At 36.5% G+C, this 19,975-nt stretch overlaps 1 protein-coding gene across 1 annotated transcript in view; it reads right to left on the bottom strand.

Annotated features, from left to right (window-relative positions):
* Window positions 1-508: 508 nt before the first annotated feature.
* The window catches only part of plpp2a (phospholipid phosphatase 2a), a 46,138-nt gene continuing 26,671 nt past the window's right edge, over window positions 509-19,975 (bottom strand). The window contains exons 2-6 of the mRNA XM_065262357.2: window positions 17,431-17,582; window positions 10,061-10,323; window positions 7,987-8,044; window positions 6,446-6,622; window positions 509-3,458 (exon numbers count right to left, since the gene is read on the bottom strand). Of these exons, the coding sequence (XP_065118429.1) occupies window positions 3,309-3,458; window positions 6,446-6,622; window positions 7,987-8,044; window positions 10,061-10,323; window positions 17,431-17,582 (800 nt within the window). The 3' untranslated portion in view covers window positions 509-3,308. The remainder of the gene's footprint in view (window positions 3,459-6,445; window positions 6,623-7,986; window positions 8,045-10,060; window positions 10,324-17,430; window positions 17,583-19,975) is intronic.

Here is a 19,975-nt window from a genome sequence, read left to right on the forward strand (position 1 = left end):
CAAAATGGGTTGCTTTTATGGGTTTGTTTGTTAGAAATCCCACAATAACACTGTGATCCAGTGTATATAAGATTATTTCAGGCACTAGAATAATGTGTTCCCAATCGATATAAGTCATTTTAATAATATTTTATTTTAAATAAAGTATTCTTGAATGTACTACTTAAATATCAGCAAGTGCATTTGTGGTAAATTATTTTGTGCAAAATAAAAGTGTAAAATTTACACACTACAAATATACTAATTACAAGTATAGTTGTACTTCACTAATACTTCAATGCATTTAAAAAAGTATGCAAATTTTTCTAGATTTTTTAGTGGATTGAAATAAAATTTGTCTCACGTTTGTAGCACAGTAAGTAAGTACACTTAAAATAAACTAATAAATAATAAAAACATTTTTTTGTTTATTAAGTACAAAATTATTGTGCAAAAATAGTGTATAAATTTACTAAGGGTATTTTACTGAAAAAAATTTTTCACCCAGGAAAACAAAAACAATATGACACAAGATGCTGATTTTTTATTTATTTATCTAAAGTTGTACATATAACCAACAAATACAAAATATAACCTAGAAATAAAAACTGTACGTGCAACGCAAGCTATACACTCACAATAAAACTTACTACAAAACAGTCATATGATAAAATAACATTTGGTTAATATACAATTTGGAGCTACAAACTTCACAAGTGGCTCATACAATTTACCTTTAAACCAAAAGGAACAAGATTCAGTAGCTTTAAATTTTCACAATAAATATAAGGGAACAGAATTTTCTCCCAATGGTAATTCAGCCATAACAGACGACTCTGGGCCGGATTCGCGGCAAAGTCAGCTGCTCCGGTGAAGATCTGGCCCGGAGTTGGCTGGCATATAATGCTGATTAAAGCCGGTGTTGAGTAAACACTTTTTCTTAATTTTGGAAGTTCACAATTTTCACCTTTTTTAAACATATTTCATGTCATCTTTAACTCTCATTAGTGATGCGCCGGTCGGGTTGGGGCGGATAAAGGAATTCTCTTATCATTATCCTATCTTGTTATTAATACGACCATGCTGGTTTCTATAGTTCATATACGTGTATGTTGTTGCCAGTTTACTGGGCGATGTGATCTAATGGCAGAAATAAAGCCTGTTTTATTTACATTACAATGCCTAGTATGTCTATATAAAGGTAGCTGGTGCGGACGGATTGTAAAAATAGAAACTGTGGTGAGGGACGGGCGAAAATAATTTAATAAAAACAGGACCTGCGGGTTGGAAAAAAACCCTGACCCGCGCATCACTAACTGTGCATTCACACCAGACGCGGTAGAGACGGCAAATGGACGCTTGAACATTTTGCATTTGCGAATGAAAGCCACGCATGAAATTCTAGTCATTCAAGACAATCACGCAGAAATTCACGTCATGGGAGGGGCTTCTGCAACTCCGCTCGCTTCCTGTAATCACGTCCCTACTAGAGCAAGCTCCTGATTGGTTAACACGGCGTGAATATCCGCCAAAGTTCAGATTTTTCAACTTGCGCGTTTCCCGCAGCAACGCTCAATTCGCGCAGAACACGCCATCCCCGCGCCATTTGTGCTTGCCACACCCCCAGGATGCCTATTCGCGTCCTTGCATTGACTTAACATGTAAATCACTTGCGCTTGCAGCCTCTTCCGCGTCTGGTGTGAACGCACAGTTACTCTCATATAGAAAATGTATGCATGTTAGTTAATGCATGCAAAAACAATTCAAAAAGAAATAAAACGCCATTTAGAAAGTTTTAGATGAAGTAGACCTGTCACACCACAGTCAACATCTACTCATATAACAGACATGTAAACGTCTAACTTAAAACTTTTTTTCAAAATACTGAAAAACAGTACTGTTCACAAAACTACTTACATTTTGAAAACATTGGCTGATCTTTGTCACACATTCAGTGTGTAAGTGCACTACACTACATGCGTGATTTATTATAAGACTGTCTGGTGTTATATAACTGCAGGAGTCACAGAGTCTCTGCTTCATATTAAAGAAACAAAATTTAGGAAATATAGTGTCCATTAAAAACCTTGCAGCATTAACTCACAGTAAACGCAAACAAAATACAACAACTAAAGCAGAAGTTAAAAAAAAGAGACCATCATGTTGTAAACAACTGTTTCTATATTCAACCTTAGTTAGCAACATGCTAGTTTAGAAGTAGTTTGTTTCAAATCACAGATAAAACCAATAAACCAGTGTTTCCTGGAGAATAAAGTGAATTTTTGAAGTGTCTGTTTTTTGGGCCAATAGTACCCACAATCCCACAGGACATGTTAAACAGACATCGGTTAAAGGGCTTTAATCTTAAACTGACTTTTGTCAATATTTGGTGATCCTGTTTTGTGGATAGTTTGGTTTAAGTGACTCATACGTATATGGCTCATGTCAGTGTTTTGGCACAAATCGGCCAAAAACAAGGGGTGTGTGATATGTATGGGGGTTAGTTAGTGGTACTTATGTTGACAACTTGACGCCAAGAAAATAATAGTTGCAATGAAATGTTGTGCAACATTGCATGTTTTCAGTATAGGCAGATATTACATGATTGTTACACTTACAAAACTTTATAAAAAATAAAATGACACAAGTACTAGTAGTATATAAAAGAATTAGTCGAGTTATGTTGTCTATGATTTCTTGCAGATGTATGTGGAATTAACCAGTTAAAGCTATATCAACCAAAATGTTATAAAAAGCTACAGTCTCTAAAATCTACCGCCACAATAAAATGACACATTTTTATAAAAACACTTTTAAAATCATCATAATCCAGTACTGCATATATACACTGGATAAAATATTTCATTAATAATGAAAATAACTTCCACCCAACCTTTGACTTCCGACTGGATTGAAATTCGGCTAGTCAGTAAATGTCAACCGATGGTTTTGAGGTTGTCATGGAAACGATCAGTTCCCATTGCCGAGTTTTGTGCTATAATACAATAAAGTCCCTCATTGTTTGCTAGATTCGAGGCAATCTGTGCGTACGGCGTATACGTATATGCAAAAACTATACGGCATAGCGGTCAGCCATCTGTAGCAAAGTATAAAGTATAATATTCAGTGTTCGTTTATGCAATCGCTTGCTCTCTCACACACAGAGAGCTATATAATGGGAAGTATGATCCTGTGGATATGAGTATAGTCGGTGCCAGTGTATGTGTTTGAGCAGCGATGTGTGCGGTTATCTGAACAAGGCGTAGCGTAGAGGATGCAGCATCCAGTGGTTTTGTGTGAGCACATTCACGCCGGGTTAAAGGTCAGGCTCATACAGGCCTACTGTAAGTGTAATGATTGTTTCTCTCTGCGTCTGAGATCTGAAGGCTCGGCTTGCGCTCTATGTCATCGTTTTCACCAGGTTCTGCGTTCTGGCAAAGAGGGGGGCGCTCTTTAAAGAAGTCAGAAATGTATCGCACCTGCAACGAGAGAAATAAAGTTTTAATGCAATTAAAATAATAATAATAATCATCATATGTTTATTTAGCGTGAACATGAAAGTAGACCATAAACAAAGAAATATGATAGAAATTTTTGTACTTTACAAAGCTCATGGTTGTACAAACATACATAAAAACTGGACAATGGAAAAAATGACGTCATATGGAAAGATGATGGCATATGGGTAAGGTGAGGACACTAAATACAACCTTTTATATTCTCTAAATGAAGTCATTAGGAGCGCATTTTGCTTATAAACGGCTTTGTTTTGGCTTTATACTGGCTTAACACTGTAATGACATTGCATGGACATATGACTAAAAAGAGGACACTTTAAAGGGGACCTAACATGAAAATGTGACTTTTTCCATGTTTAGGTGCCAGTGTTTCTATCAACCTAGAAAATGTGAAAAAGATCAACCCAGTAACTTAGTTTTGGTAAACCATTCTCTGCAAGCATGTGAAAAAATAGGTCATTCAAATTTGGCTCCCCTTGTGATGTCATAAGGAGATCTTATTATAATGATACTGCCCCTTATCTCTTTCACCGCCAGCGTTTTTAAAAAAAGTTGCCAGCCAGCGCCAGCATTTTTCATGATTTTCACCAAAGTTTAATGCCTTCCAGAAAATGTTCTTCTTTAAATATATAAACATACAATATACCAAATGAAAGAACAGACCCTCTGCTTTCAAACAAAAAAAAAACGTTTGATCCTACCTTTAGTGGTTCTTTTGCAATCAGCTTTTGAATATGGGTAGGTTTTTGCAAAAACACCACATTTTGAGCAAAAAGCAGAGATAATTCCATTTTTGTGACGGACTTTTCATAGAGATCTGATCCAGAGCGATCTTTAAAACAGACACGGACATGCAGCCGCTTGCCATAGGGCAATACTTCCGGTTTTAAAAAGTTGCGGAAGGATAATAGCGGTATTGCGGAAAGAGTATAAGACGCAAATCTCGTCATTGGCGGGGAAGCGTTTTCTCTTAATTGACGAGTTATCTCGTCAATGGCGGGGAAAGAGTTAATCTGCACTATCCAACCACGGCACTGCCACTTAGTGCAGGGAAAGAGAAAGAAGAAAAAAGATAATTGACAGCACAATTGAGTTTCAATTTCAACAAACAACCATTATGGTGATCAGTGCTTGCATCAGCTCATTCACATTTTAAAGTAAACATCCAAAAACTGCACAGTTTTGCTCACACCTACAAAGTGGCAATTTTAATATGCTACATGTTATTTTGAGCTAAAACTTAACATACATACTCTGGGGACACCAAAGATTTATTTTACACCTAAAAAAAGTCTTGTGAAAATCACCCCTTTCAGATTTTGCTGCATCCACTCACAGTAATAAAGTTTTTATATATTTACAAAAATTTACAAAATATATTCTTTGAATTTGAACTTTACATAATAACCTAATGATTTTTGGCATGAAAGAAAAAAAATTGATAATTTTGACGCATACAATGTTTTGTTGGTTATTACGTCAAATATACCTTACAACTGGTTTTGTGGTCCGAGGTTACAAATAGTAAGTAGTAATAAGAAATCATGCAAAAAGTGTTGGTAACAATGTTTTGAGCATACAACATAGACTGTGAGTTGGATTGTAACTTAAGTTACTTGGCATTAAAGCATCGGCATAAACTGTTAAAAATAAACTTTTTCATTCTTTATAATTTAACCCTACTCTCGCCATTAACATAGTCATAGAAGCTGGCATGACATAAAAAATAAATAAATAAAGATGCTACATGATGGTACACGAAAAGCGTTTTTTAGCTCTATGAATCTATAAAGAACCTTCAAAGGGGTCATATGATGCAATGTCATGTTTCCCATATAGAAAATATACATAAATTCTCATTTAGACACACCTCCACATATCTATATCACTGTGTCGAAAGATTTGCACAAATGTATATGCAAAGAAAGACGACATAACTTTTATTTTTGTTGTAATATTGTTGCCCCCACCATGTTGTGGAGACTTTGTTTTGCGCGCTGATATTCCAAATATGGTAAGGGGCGTATCATTTCCGTCACACGCTTGAGGTATTCGGCCAATCACAACACACTGGATAGCTGACCAAATCAAAGCATACCGCGCTTTTCAAAATGATGAGCTTTGTAAACATTGATGCGTTACAGAAAGGCGGGTCATAGGGGAGCTACAATGATGTATGGTATGTAGTAAATAATGTGTTTTTAAATTGCATTACACTAAATACATAAAATAATGTTCTTTTAAGCAACGTCATATGACCCCTTTAATATCCGAAAAAAAATTCTGTTTCACATAAGCTTCTTTTTAGTGAGAAAAGGTTCTTTGGACTATACAAAGGTATAAAAGAAATGGTTCTTTTAAGAACCTTTGACTGAAAGGTTCTCCAGGGAACCAAAAATGGTTCTTTTATGGCACCACTATGTAGCACATTCATTTGTAATAGTTTACATGCACATGGTACTTCTTGAATTTTTTGAAAAATTTTACTGCGACCCAATTTGCATATTATACATCATAAGTGACATGTGTCACAGATTGTAGTATGTTGAAATTAGTATCCATAAAGTTCCCAGATGGTCTAATTAAAGTGTAGATCCATGCACATTTAAACAGTGGATATTATCCACATCTCACTGCAAAATGGTGGAGTTTAGTTGCGCTAAACAGAATTAACAAATTAAATAAGTTAAGCGGCACTGAATCAATCAACTTAAACTATACTGTTAACATTACATGACAAATAATGAATGAAGATATGCTTAAATGCAAATAAAATTTGTATTCTGATATTTGTGTTTCTGAAAAAATAAAAAGCGTCATCCATGCAACAGTCGTCACTTCTGTTTCGCGTTAGTATGTCTCAGTGTGTGCTTTGCACTGAACAGCTACTTTCCAACAAAAAAACAGTACATAGTATGCATAGTATAAGTAGGTGACTTAACACTCACCGTAAGGACAGCCACCAGAGCCCCCTGCAGAAGACCCACGACCACGTCACTCCAGTGGTGTTTGTAGTCAGACACACGCGTGTAGCCCACATAAATAGCGAAGGCCACCAGGAAGAACTGAATTGTGGGTCGCACCAGGCGAGCCCATTTGGATGCCATACGTGCATGGACGTAAAGCTGCACAAGGAAAAACAAACAACTAATTGTAAACAACACTATCAAAGTCTGAACGAACAGGAAAATGTTAAGTGGAAAATCCACCCTGTGTATACAGAAAAACATAAGCTATGGGAAACCACCTGACTAGAGTCCTGGCTAGTGTGAATATGACACAACGACAAAATCACTGACTTGTCTGAACATGACAGCACACTATTTACAAGCGACTTAAACACAAGAAAGACATGTAAAGATTAAAATGATATCTTGACAATGAAAGCATTTGGTTGTATACTGTAGCTCCAAAAACATCATTTTGATATCATAAATATTACTCTTATTTATTAAGCATTACTCTCAAAAGCTCCAGAAGATCTGGAAAGCAAACAAGTCATAAAAACTACTTTCATTGAGCATTTATGTCCTTTCTGAGACCTGACAGCTAGCAATCACACATGGAATTTCACAAATTTTTTCCATGTTTAAAGGGACACTCCACTTTTTTTTTGAAAACATAAAAAAGCTCCCCCTAGAGTTAAACATTGATTTTTAACGTTTTGGTATCCATTCAGCTGATCTCCGGGTCTGATGGTACCACTTTTAGCATAGCTTAGCACAATCCATTGAATCTGATTAGACCATTAGCATTGCGCCTAAAAAATACCCAAAGAGTTTTGATATTTTTCCAATTAAAAACTTGACTCTTCTGTAGTTACATCGTGTACTAAGACCAACAGAAAATTAAAAGTTGTGATTTTCTAGGCAGATATGGCTAGGAACCATACTCTCATTCTGGCGTAATAATCAAGGACTTTGCTGATGTAACATGGCAATGATATTACGCACTGCCCGAAAATAGTCCCCTTGGTTACTTTCAATAGCAGTAACTACAGAACAGTCAAGTTTTAAATAAAATAGGAAAAAATATTGAAACACGTTGGATATGTTTTAGGCGCAATGCTAATGGTCTAATCAGATTCAATGGATTATGCTAAGCTATGCTAAAAGCGGTACCACCAGACCCGGAGATCCGCTGAATGGATTCCAAAACGGTCAAAATCAAATGTTTATCTCTAGGGGAGCTGGAATATGAGCATATTTTCAAAAAAAGTGAAGTGTCCCTTTAAATATGTTTGTATTGTTTCTACTGAGTCATAGACAACCATCAACTGTTTTTACTCAATGACAAGTAAATATTAAAATCTCATCAGTAAATGGATAATGTTTGGTTAACAAGCTGCAGTTGTCAGTGGGGGAAATGAACTTAAATGAACATGGGATTTGATGTTGGATTGTCTCAGTCGTGTTTCCTGCTGCTCTGCATCGCTTCTTCCTCTTCTACAATCACACAGACGCAAAACAAAGATAAAGTGAATACTCACCGCCAGAAACAACATGCAGTACATCCCGAAAGAGGAGTGACCCGAGTAGAACGACAGCCTGGTGCAGAAGAGCCGTGGGAGGGATGGAGATACGAACAGAGACAACAAAAAAATAGGGCGAGAGGAAACAGTAAATCACTTTCACAGCATCATCTAGAAAGACACATTTATGTTCAATTGATTCAGGCACACTTGAAAGAAAAGTGACAGTAGTTTCATTATTTACACTCTTTTAAATTAAGGTTACCCTCCCAAACTGAAAGGTTCTTTAAGGAATCAAAAATGGTTCTTCTTTCCAAAAAAACCCTTAAATCATTTATTTTTAGGAGTGTACTCACCCTTGAGTTAGTTTCTATGTAAAACACAAAAGGAGAATATATCTTTCATAAAAAAAAAAAAAAAATAGAAACAATGCAGAAATTTGTGAATCATCCGTTCAATGTTGTAAAGCCATTAAAGGTGCACTGTGTAAATTTTAGCAGCATCTAGTGGTGAGGTTGCGAATTGCAACCAACGGCTAAGTCCACTGCTCACCACGAATAGAGACGCAACTGTAGCCGCCACAGGACAAACATGTCGTCATCGGAGGCACATGGTTAACAAAGTTTGTCTGTTAAGGGCTTCTGTAGAAACATGGTGGCACAAAATGGCGACTTGCATGTAAGGGGACCCTCGGTGTATATAGATAAACGTCTCATTGTAAGGTAATAAAAACAATACAGTACATTATGTAAGGTCTTTATACACCGCAGATAATATATTTATATAACTATATTACATTGCATTTCTGTCAAGGGATCCTTTTAAAAGTTACACACTGCACCTTTAAATGTTGTGAAGCCATTAAAAACAACATGGATTTACTAATTTCAATGTGCAAAATAGAAGTCTATTACAGATATCTTGGAATAATATTACAGATAGCAAGTCATATGTTCTGCTTTTATGTTGTACTCTTGACCTTTTTGGAGATTGACATGCTTAAAGAGTAACTAAACCCCTGGTCAGAGCCTGACTCCACCCACTGGCAATATTTGAAAAATGCAAGAAAAGTGGGCAGATCCCAACAGAGATAGAGGGGACGAACTAAGCTCATACCAAGTGTGTGGTGAGATCGTAACAAGGGCGTGGTGAGCTTGAAACTGCTTACGTCACGAGTCATTTTTTGGACCCAACATCCAATAGGAAAATTCAACTGCAATAGCCACCGTTCAACCTGAAGTGGGCAGCACTCAGACGTTTTTACACCATATATTGCAGTATTGAAACACTTTATATCTAAATGTCAAAAAACTTACTAAAATCAATGAACAGCACTAATAAAGCATCATTCTTACAGATCATTAACTAAAAAAAGTTGATTTAGGGTTTAGTTACTCTTTAATATAAACCACAATTGTGTCTCCAGGCATAGGCGCCGATCCCAATGCCAGCTATGCTCAATTAATTTAATCAGAAACACTTTTGAAGCTCTGATGAATAAGCTGACCACAAATGCCACATTCCTCCTTTATAAAGCACATGGGCGCTCCCATAGCGTCTGCCGTTGCTAAGCAACCTAAACATTGCGTGATGTTGTGCCGAGCACCCACTGGCAGAAAAAGAAATCGGTGTTTATGGCTGTATGTTTCTGTAGGGCATTAATGATAGCATGAAGTATTAAAAGCCATGGGTTCGATCCCCAGGGAGCACACAAACTGCTAAAATGTATAGCTTGAATGCACGGCAAGTCGCTTTGAATAGAAGCATCTGCAAAATGCACAAATGTAAATGGAAAAAAGCTGCGTTAAATTTCTCCTTTTGTGTCCCACAGAAAAAAGATTTGAGACAAAGTAAGGGCAAGAAAATAATGAGAGCATTTTTAACAATTTCCTGCAGATCATTTAAAAAAATGTTTGGTGTTTGAGGTCATATACATTTAAAAGACATTTAGAATAAAAGGTCAAACCCTAATGCAGCACAAAAACACTCGTGAAACAAGAAGTGAAAACAACAGGTTACCAACATCAACAAATACAGGATGGGAGGTTAGCGGTTTATGACCTTTAACTTTTCCTGTACCCTGCTTTCGTACCTGGATTCTGTCACGTTCCTCGGGTTTCCCGTGCAGTTTAACTCCAACATGTAGCCATTGCAGACCTCTGGAGCGCACACGGCTATAAAGTTGGGCCGCAGGCGACCGATGGTATATTTGGCCATGTCGGTGAGAGACTGACTCACACAGGCGCCGAACAGAAATGTCCCCACGACTTTGTAGAGCGCTGCAGCGTACTGGTTAAAGCCTGAATTGGAGTATAAACGTTTGGTGTAGACCAGGTATGCCTCTCCTGAAGCGATCTACAAAAACAGCAATAACAGGAAAAAGAAACGACGTTACTAAACAACATTTTCACTTCCAAACAAAAAGTCACTTCCTTAATGCAAAGAGGGTTTGGGGGTTTTCACAGTATTGGTATTATGTGGTTATTGGGGTGTCCTATGTGTCTGCTTTCTGGTCCATGTCCCAGTAAGTCCCAAAGATCTATTATATTCTGGTCTCTAGACATGGTTTAGATTAAACTTTCATTGGCCTATTTCTTCATCTAGAAGATGAAAGTAGCCAAACACCCCTTCAGAAAACTTCAAAATGAGAAGGAAACACATTACTGTCGCCAGGGTTTGAAATTAGTGAGGTCCATGGTGGCGGGTTAAGAGATATCAAATGCTATACCAGGTAAAAAGTGCATTTTATTTAAGTAACTGTACTACTTTTGCAGACTAATTTTGTACTGAATAGGGCTGTCACGATTATGAAATTCGTCTCACGGTTAATTGACTAATAAATTGTGGCGGTTATGACGATTAATTGTCTTTTTATTGCTTTAACATTTAATTCTCATACATTTTTTGTTTGTTCATGAAATAATTTTCACACATTGTTGTGATTATTTAAATTACTTTTGCATGGTTTACCTGGCAGTAAATATTAATACACATAACACATATTTAAAAGTATTTATTTAATGCATATATCTTTGCTGAAAAAAATCCTTCCAGATCCTTAAGAATAGCATCCTTCACTTCCTCAAATTTGGAATTGCTGTTTTGTAAATGTATGTTTTACCTGGCAGTTCATACTACTTATGAAGATTTCTTTAAATGCAGTTTTTTCCACTGTATTGAATGGCTTTGCAATATATTCCGCTGCACTGTCAGATAAGGAGCGCCATCTGATACTGTCTCGTTTATACAGGTGCTGCAGCTCCCCCTTGTGGTTAGGTTAGGGTTAGGTGGTTTGTATTTGAAATGGTCAGTCGGGTCCGGGTCAGTCATAGTTAAATTACTTCGGGTTCCAAGTCTGATTAATATGTGTGAAACCCGAGTCGAACGGAGAATGGTCGTGAGCGCTACCGCGTTAAAGCTCGCGTGCAGTTTCAGCGTGCCGACGGTTTCTATGGCGATAACAACTTTTCTATTATTACGAATAAACCATATCTTTTCTAAAATCTATTGCACTGAACGAGCAAAGCTCAAGCTGACTCAAGATTTACAAAACACAAAGCTGTAATGTAAAGTCCCCTGTCACTGGGACAGCAAGTAGAATTTTGAATCTGAAATAATGAGTGGATTTAGCTTTTTTTTAATTGGCAAGAGAGAAATAGAAAGAGAGACACTTTTCCTGCTTCTGCTCTATCTAATAGAAAAAATAACCATTATAAGTCACATTTATAATCTATAGACCTGCACTGTCTATCATTTATATACTATATTATTGTATTTAATAGAGTTTGATAAAAGGGGTCATCTAATTGCTTCATAACCGTTTTTTATTTTTGCATAAAGACAAAGCAATATCAAATTACATTTTATTTGTTGTGTTTCTTTTCTTTAAAATTGTATATCTATTACAATCACTCACATAGGAAAAAGTAAACTACATTCACATACTGTGAATCGTTTTTTAAAATCGAAAATAGTTTTTGGATCGAATCTTGAGCCTAAAAATCGGAATCGAATCGTAACATTTTCTGAATCGTGCACCCCTACAATACATGAAATGAAAAAACAAACCCTCTGCTTTCATACAAAAAAGTCTTGTGAAATATGGGTAGGTTTCTTCAAAAATGCCTACTTTTGAGCAAAAAGTTGAGATAATTGCATTTTTGTAAAGGACTTTTGTTAGAGATCAGATTCACAAAAAAGATCAAAACATATACAGAATTTTTACTGTTTTTGGATCAGTGAATGCTTCAGTGTTTTACAAGTTGGGTAAGAGCGCCATCTAGCGGATGAGAGAAGAAATGTGGATTGCCGTAAAACTTGTCATTGGCAGGGAAGCGTTTTCTCTTTATTTACAAGATAACTTCTCAAAGGCGGGGAAAGAGTTAATATACATAAAAAGTAAGAACCAACCGAAGAACATCTAAGTTCACTCAACTGTGCTATTTTGAATTAAGTTTGACTGAGGGCGTGTTTGAAGCGTGGCCCAGACGCAATCGTCATAGTGACAACAGCCAATCACAGTGCATGCAACACATGCTGCTTTGTTCTCCGGTCTTGCATGAATGTAAATGCCTGGCTTTGCACTAGGTTATTTGCATAAGGCGATTTGATTGGCTTATGCCAGCGTTGGCGCTTGAAAAGTTGAGAAATGTTTAACTTCTGCCGTGAGCAACGCCAGTGACATGACATAGACCGATACACAATTCAGTTCAGTTAAACTGTCCAAACTTATCTAAAAAAAAAGATGCCAATGTGAGTCGTTTTAAATGACTAATTAATCATTTACAGAACCAGACCTCAGGGACCTTATAGCCACAAAAATGCCCTCTTATGTAAATTAATGTAATTTATATGTAAAATGCAAATGTAATATATAATCCAGTGCTTTACTGGAAAAAGACGAACGTTTTGGTCATGGATCTTGGGAAAGGTCACCAAAGATCACCAAAATGCCATTTTAGATTAACTGATATTTAACTAAGGTCACAGGTACACAGCTGCATGGGAAATGTTTTGCATTTTTGTTTACCAGATGAAAATCATTAATCACATTGTTTATAATAGTCTTGGCACACCTCTCCTTAACAAATTGCAACATTCGAGCACGAACGATGAGCAATAGCATTAGTAACGTTCGTCTTAGCAAACACCACCGTAAAATCTCTGTTTATGCTATGTTCCAATATTTCACCATGTTGCTTTGCTTAAGAAGTGTTCTTGGAAACCCAAGTAAATCAAAAGTCAGTGAATGTATGAGTCAGTCTATCGTAAATGACTCATGCTGAGAGATTTAAACTCTCACTCATGACGAATCACAATCTTCTCTCAGAACATCAGACCTCAGGGCAAAAGCCAAGCTACATACATCCTCTGGCAATTACAGGACGCTAAATTTATTTCATAACCACTGCAACAGTTTTACAGGTAAAAATCACTCGCAACGTGTTACGTGCCTTGTTCACAACTCAACTTTTGAGAGCGCCCTGTTCATAGGGTCGCTTGTCAATGATGTTATGTCCGGGTTATGCTCGGTTTCCACTTTAGCTGTGATAGAAACCATATGTTTGACTTCAGTTGGCACTGCAAGTCTGATCAGCATGAAACATTAAAGTATCCCAAGAGTGATTCAAAAGCAGTGCTGTTACGTTGCTTTCGTGATATTATGATGTCACACGGGTCAATAACATTAAATGCATTATGTTTTGTCAGGGGGCATTATGTAATATAAAATTTGATACTTTATAACATGTCACTTTATTCTATGAAATATATTCTATTTAATTTAAATACATTTTCAGTATTTTTAATAATAAACATTAATTTTTGTTTTCGTATCTAAACATGGCAGGTGGGGGAACTGTCCATAAAATATTTGCAGTTTAAGACACCTGTTAAAGGATTAGTCCATTTTTAAAAAAAAATATCCAGATAATTTACTCACCATTATGCCATTTAAAATGTTGATGTCTTTTTTTTGCTTAGTTGAGAAGAATTTTTTTTTTTTTGAGAAAAACATTCCAGGATTTTTTTTCATTTTAATGGACTTTAATGGACCCCAATACTTAACAGTTTTAATGCAGTTTAAAATTGTAGTTTCAAAGGACTCTAAACGATCTCAAACGAGGCATGAGGGTCTTATCTAGTGAAACAATTGTCATTTTTGGAAGACAAATAAAAAATCATCATTTTTAAACCACAACCTGGTCGTGTGACCCCCCCAGCGCGACCTCATGTAATATGTCATCATGTCAAGAGGTCACGGATGACTTATCGAAACTACACCCCAATGTTTACAAGTGTGGAGAAAGAGGACCGTTCAGATGTCGAATGATACTAATTAATGTCTTTGTGTCAGTTTATTGTTTAAAATGGTCCACAAATGTGCGTTTCATATATGTAACACGTGACCTTTCCACCGCATTACGCAATTACGTGAGGTCGCGCTGGCTTGTCACACAGCCAGAGGAAGATAAGAAGTTGTGAATAAAAAGTGCCTATTTTTTCTTTTTCTTTCCAAAAACGATCGTTTCGCTAGATAAGACCCTCATGCCTCGTTTGAGATCGTTTATAGTCCTTTGAAACGGCAATTTTAAACAACATTAAAACTAAAGTCCATTAAAATGAGAAAAATCCTGGAAGACATGGTGGTGAGTAAATTATCTGGATTTTTTTTATTGACTAATCCGAAAAAAATGGTGTTTAAATTATTAAAAAATAAAGTGAAAGTGACATGCTTGCCAAGTAAGCAACCGATACTTGAAATTAGGGATGCTCTGATCGATCGGCCGCCGATCGTAATCAGCCGATAACGGCATTAAATGACGCAATCGGCACTCGCTAAATTTGCCGATCTCATGAGCCGATCTTTCCGGTTACTTTTCTCATCGTAGCGTTCCTGATGCGGCTGCAATTAGAGACCATTTTAGACAGTGCGAGCATTTTGTAACCCGTTGCTCATGTTTGACATGCAGATTTGGATTTCTCTCTCTGCCTTTACAGAGATATGCGTATTTTCTATGAGGACGCGCTCCGGTCCTCAGAGCGATGTGTCTTCACATCCCTATCAAACAGCGTATACAACACATATCTGTCGCGGACAATCGCATCCTCATGCCGAAAGTTTATTACTTGCATTCGTTTTAAAGTTTTGAAGGTTTAAACTTCCATTTTCCTCACAGCTGCTCTTGTTTGCGGACACCCGCCGCACGCATACACAGCAGCGGGTCGTCAGTGCACGTGAAGAGAACGATCTCTCTCCCATGTCTTATAGCTACAGTATCCTAATTCATCTCTCAATAAAATTACTCTCTGCTCATCAGTGAAAAACTGTTGTACCTCATACAAATGCGTGGTTATTTAATTCATACAGTAAAGACTGTGAAGTGTTTTATTTTAATTACTTTTAACAGACATAAACCTTTTTAAAGGCATATTACATTTCTCTTTGCAAGAAGAAATATTTGTTGTGCTTATTTATTTGATTCTCTATTAAAACAATACTATACCTTTCATTTCTACAAATGGTGTAAACTCTGCTAGATTATAGATAAAAGATTCCCATTCCACTGCTATTCTGTGATCGGCACTGATCGGCGATCGGCAGATCATGAACTTGGTGATCGGTAATCGGTGATCGGCCCCAAAAATGCTGATCGGAGCATCTCTACTTGAAATGTGACTTCTGCATTTAACCCATCCCACTGAGCACACACACACACACACACACACACACACACACACACACACACACGGAGCAGTGGGCAGCTATCCCAGCGCCCGGAGAGCAATTAGGGTAAGGTGTCTTGTTCAAGGGCAACACAGCTGCAATCAAACCAGCAACTCTCGAGTTACAAGGCCGACTCTCTAACCACAAGGCTACAACTGCACCTCATATATATAAAGTAATAAAATATGTTTGCATTATTTTCAAAACTATTCCTATAAACAAATTTCACAAATATCATTAGTTGTTGGGATGTTAGGATAATTGAAAAACCTTTGTCCCTTACTTTGGATGATTTCAAATGACAGGGTGGTACAATTCCAACCCGTGGTCTTTCATAAGAAGTGAACAAGTATAAACAGTAACCATAATATCACATCATCCATTGAACCCCAGGTGGTCATTATGGCTGAATGAAAAGCTTATAGATTGCTCTCAAATACTGATAGCTACTTTAATGTAATGGGTAGGCTGGTACAAATAAATGCAAGCCAAGGCTTTTTTAATATTGTTTTACAATTGTTAGTTTTGTTTTACACCTATTTTCAGGATTATAATTTTAAATGACACCATCAAATAAACAAACATTGAACCTTATCTGGCAAATGGACAATAGGTCTCATTCACTAAACATGCTTACGCACATACTTGTTTGTGAAATGTCATACGTAATTCAACAAAAACGTTCATACTAAATTCATGTACGTAATAATCATGACAATATATATTATAGGGTTCGTTTCCCTTGTTCATGATTATTGCGTACTCGTGGTCAAAATTTTCTTACGCTTTTGCAAACATTTAGAAGAAATTTTAGTATGAAAGTTTTTGTTGATTCATGATTTGTTAGTTAAAACGTCCGTGAAATACACATTTCACAAACACATTTGTGCGTACGCAATGGCATGCTTAGTGAATTAGACCCATTAATTGTACTGAAATGTTGTTCAATAAACAAAACTTTTTAAACACATTGTTCCTGACTCAAAAATATGCATTGCATCAATTTTTTAAGTTTTTTTGGTAACACTTTACAATAAGGTTCATTAGTTAACATTAGTTCATATATTAATATGCTTTTTCATTTCAAACGTACACCAACGGAAATATAAATACAGAAATGCTATTCATTTTAAAGTTTTAAAATGGTAAATATTCTGAAATTCTCTGAATATCATAATCATTTCATTAGGTAAATGGTTAAACTGTCTTAAAAAAATAAGTCAGAAAATATGACTGAAAACATGGCATTAATATGAGTAAGAAACGCCAATGCCCGCAATTTATATTTATGAATAAGAATAACTTACGTACAAATTTGTACGTTTGTAAAGCTGTAAATACGTAAATAATTTACATATTAGTCCTGTCAAATCGTCGATATTGTACATTTTAGTGTGTTTTAAACGTAAGTAAATGTACGTATTGTACAACAAAGCTGAAACGTAAAAATGCACACGTATTCTCATGAGATCACGTTGGCTAACCAGCTATGACCAGGCTGGGAGATCAATTTAAACCAGAGAGCCATCTTGGGTTATATTAGTTTCATAATCTTATCTAATGTCATATGAGACCCATTAAGTCTCATTAGGAGCATCAAAGTTTGAATTCACTCATTAATTTCAACTTTTGACATGATCTTGAGTCAATAAAATCACTAACAATGACTTTAGCTGGGTTTTTTTAACAGACTGAGTCACACATTCATATCATAAACAGATTTAAACTTGACTCACAATAATAATGGAGCAGGGAATGGTTATGGCAGCCATCAGTTTGTGAGAAATTGTGTCTTTTCTGTAGGGGTAGCGGATGGTCTCATCATCGCAGTAAACTCCACGCTGGTATGGGCTGTACATGATGGTCATTATGATGAACGGCATCGCCACTGAAAAACAAACCAACAGTGTGATTATTTGCTTTGAAATGCTGACAGAAACATTAAGTGCCATTGTCTAAATTGAATTAAAACACATTATACACACGATTTCACACAGATAGGTTTTCTTCTTGCCATCCGCATACGGGAAGTCAGAGAGAATTATAGTCAGGGTCACGGCACCAGATGTCATTTAAACAGATGACCGCAGCAGTGAGTATCTCGTAACCAGGAAAGACACTGATTCAAATCTCCAACATGAACTTTATGAGACCACTGCATTGTTCACCAAAAATCATGGGAACCAAGAGAGGAAAAAGTATTTATACACTTTAGTGTGAGAGAAATGGTTTCTCAAAGCTTCAATTTTCCATGCTGCTCTCTTCCTATCTGACAGCAAAAAAATGCCGATCAAATTCCCTGCGGGCTGCTGAGGGAAAATAAACTGGATATTAGGGTATGGTGAAATACCAAATGCAATGGTTACTTTCACAGGATCAGAACCTTGAAGTTCATTAATGATTACTTGGATCCACAAACAAAAACGTCAAAGCACTGAACCGTATGTATATCATATAAGACATATAAAACAGTCTTAGTAATAGCAAGTTTAAAGATGCAATCAAATGACTAAAGCATTTAAGTGTACTTCTCCTATACTGTGGGTGAATCATCCATACTTCTGAGGGCACACAGATTTTATATAGAGGAACAAAGAAACAAGAAATGAAGGGACGATCAGAGTAGAAAAGATTTTATGTGTGTTGACTAAGCATGCATTGTTTTTTGGGCAGAAAGAAAACAAGCCTTTGCTTGCACAAGGAAATTGGACAGGGCTGTAAAAAGAAAATAAACTGGCTTTTGTCCATAACATTTACACAATGTCCAAACGTATGAGGTTGTTTGTGCCAATAACTTTGTAAAATATGTCTTAAAAGGATGTGAGATGACAATCATATTTGTTGGATCTGACCATTGGGAGTTCATAAAACTGGAACTGGAACCTTAAGATAGCGGAGTCATCGGTTCTGTTCCAAAACCTAGCATACTGCCTTCCTTCCTATAGGACATTTGAACTGTAATGAAACCTGGCCTGTGACCTGAACTGTAAAGCATGTGCTTTATTTTGAAAAACAGGAATTTAAATTGTTACAATGTTGCACAATTGTTGGTTAAGTTTGCTCTCATGTGGCAAAGTTATGCCTGGTCGGTGGGTCTAACCGCAAGTGAACCACTCATTGTAGACGGATCAATTGTTTTGGTGTGATCCAAGTGCGATTGCCGTGTTCACATATGCCTAAACGAAGCTTAAGAAATCGTTTAATGAATCATTATAACCAAGGGTGCCAAAGCTGCTATCCGTAACTTTTGCCTCTCTATCGCCACCAGTGTTTAAAGGGACACTCCACTTTTTTGAAAATAAGCTCATTTTCCAGCTCCCCTAGAGTTAAAGATTTGATTTTTACAGTTTTGGAATTCATTCAGCTGATCTCCGGGTCTGGCGCTACCACTTTTAGCATAGCTTCGCACAATCCATTGAATCTGATTAGACCATTAGCATCGCACTAAAAAAACAGAGTTTTGATATTTTTCCTATTTAAAACTTGACTCTTCTGTAGTTACATCGTGTAAGACCGACAGAAAATTAAAAGTTGCAATTTTTTAGGCAGTTATGGCTGGGAACTATATTCTCATTCTGGCGTAATAATCAAGGACTTTGCTGTCGTAACATGGCTGCAGCAGGCATAGTGATATTACACACTGCCCGAAAATAGTCCCCTGCCATTGAAAGTAACCAAGGGGACTATTTTCGGGCAGTGTGTAACATCACTACATTTACTTTCATTCTTTCTTGTTTGTTGCTTAATAATAAAAAAAAATGGAAATCTGATCGGAATCTGCAAATTTGCTTGTTAAGAAAATCGGTATAAAAATCGGCCATAAAAAAATCAAGATCGTGCATCCCTAGAAAAATCCGACATGTTTGTTGTTGAATTCCATGAATTTTTACCCTTTAGAAGGGAACGTCACGGTAGAATGTTTTTAAGACGCGTGTGCGACAAGAGCCACCGTGAGCATACTTTTGCGTTTTTACCCTTTAGACGGGAACGCCACGGTAGAACATTTTTAACTCTTTCGCCGCCAGTGTTTTTAAAAAAAGTTGCCAGCCAGCACCAGCGTTTTTCATGATATTCACAAAAGTTGAATGCCTTCCAGAAAATGTTCTTCTTTAAATATATAAACATACAATATACCAAATGAAAGAACAGACCATCTGCTTTCAAAAAAAAAAAAAAAAAACTTTCATCCTACCTTCAGTAGTTCTTTTGTAATCAGCTTTTGAATATGGGTAGGTTTCTGCAAAAACACCACATTTTGAGCAAAAATCTGAGAAAATTCCA

The sequence above is a fragment of the Paramisgurnus dabryanus genome, chromosome 6, assembly GCF_030506205.2.
Source record: "Paramisgurnus dabryanus chromosome 6, PD_genome_1.1, whole genome shotgun sequence".
Classification (NCBI taxonomy): Eukaryota; Metazoa; Chordata; class Actinopteri; order Cypriniformes; family Cobitidae; genus Paramisgurnus; species Paramisgurnus dabryanus.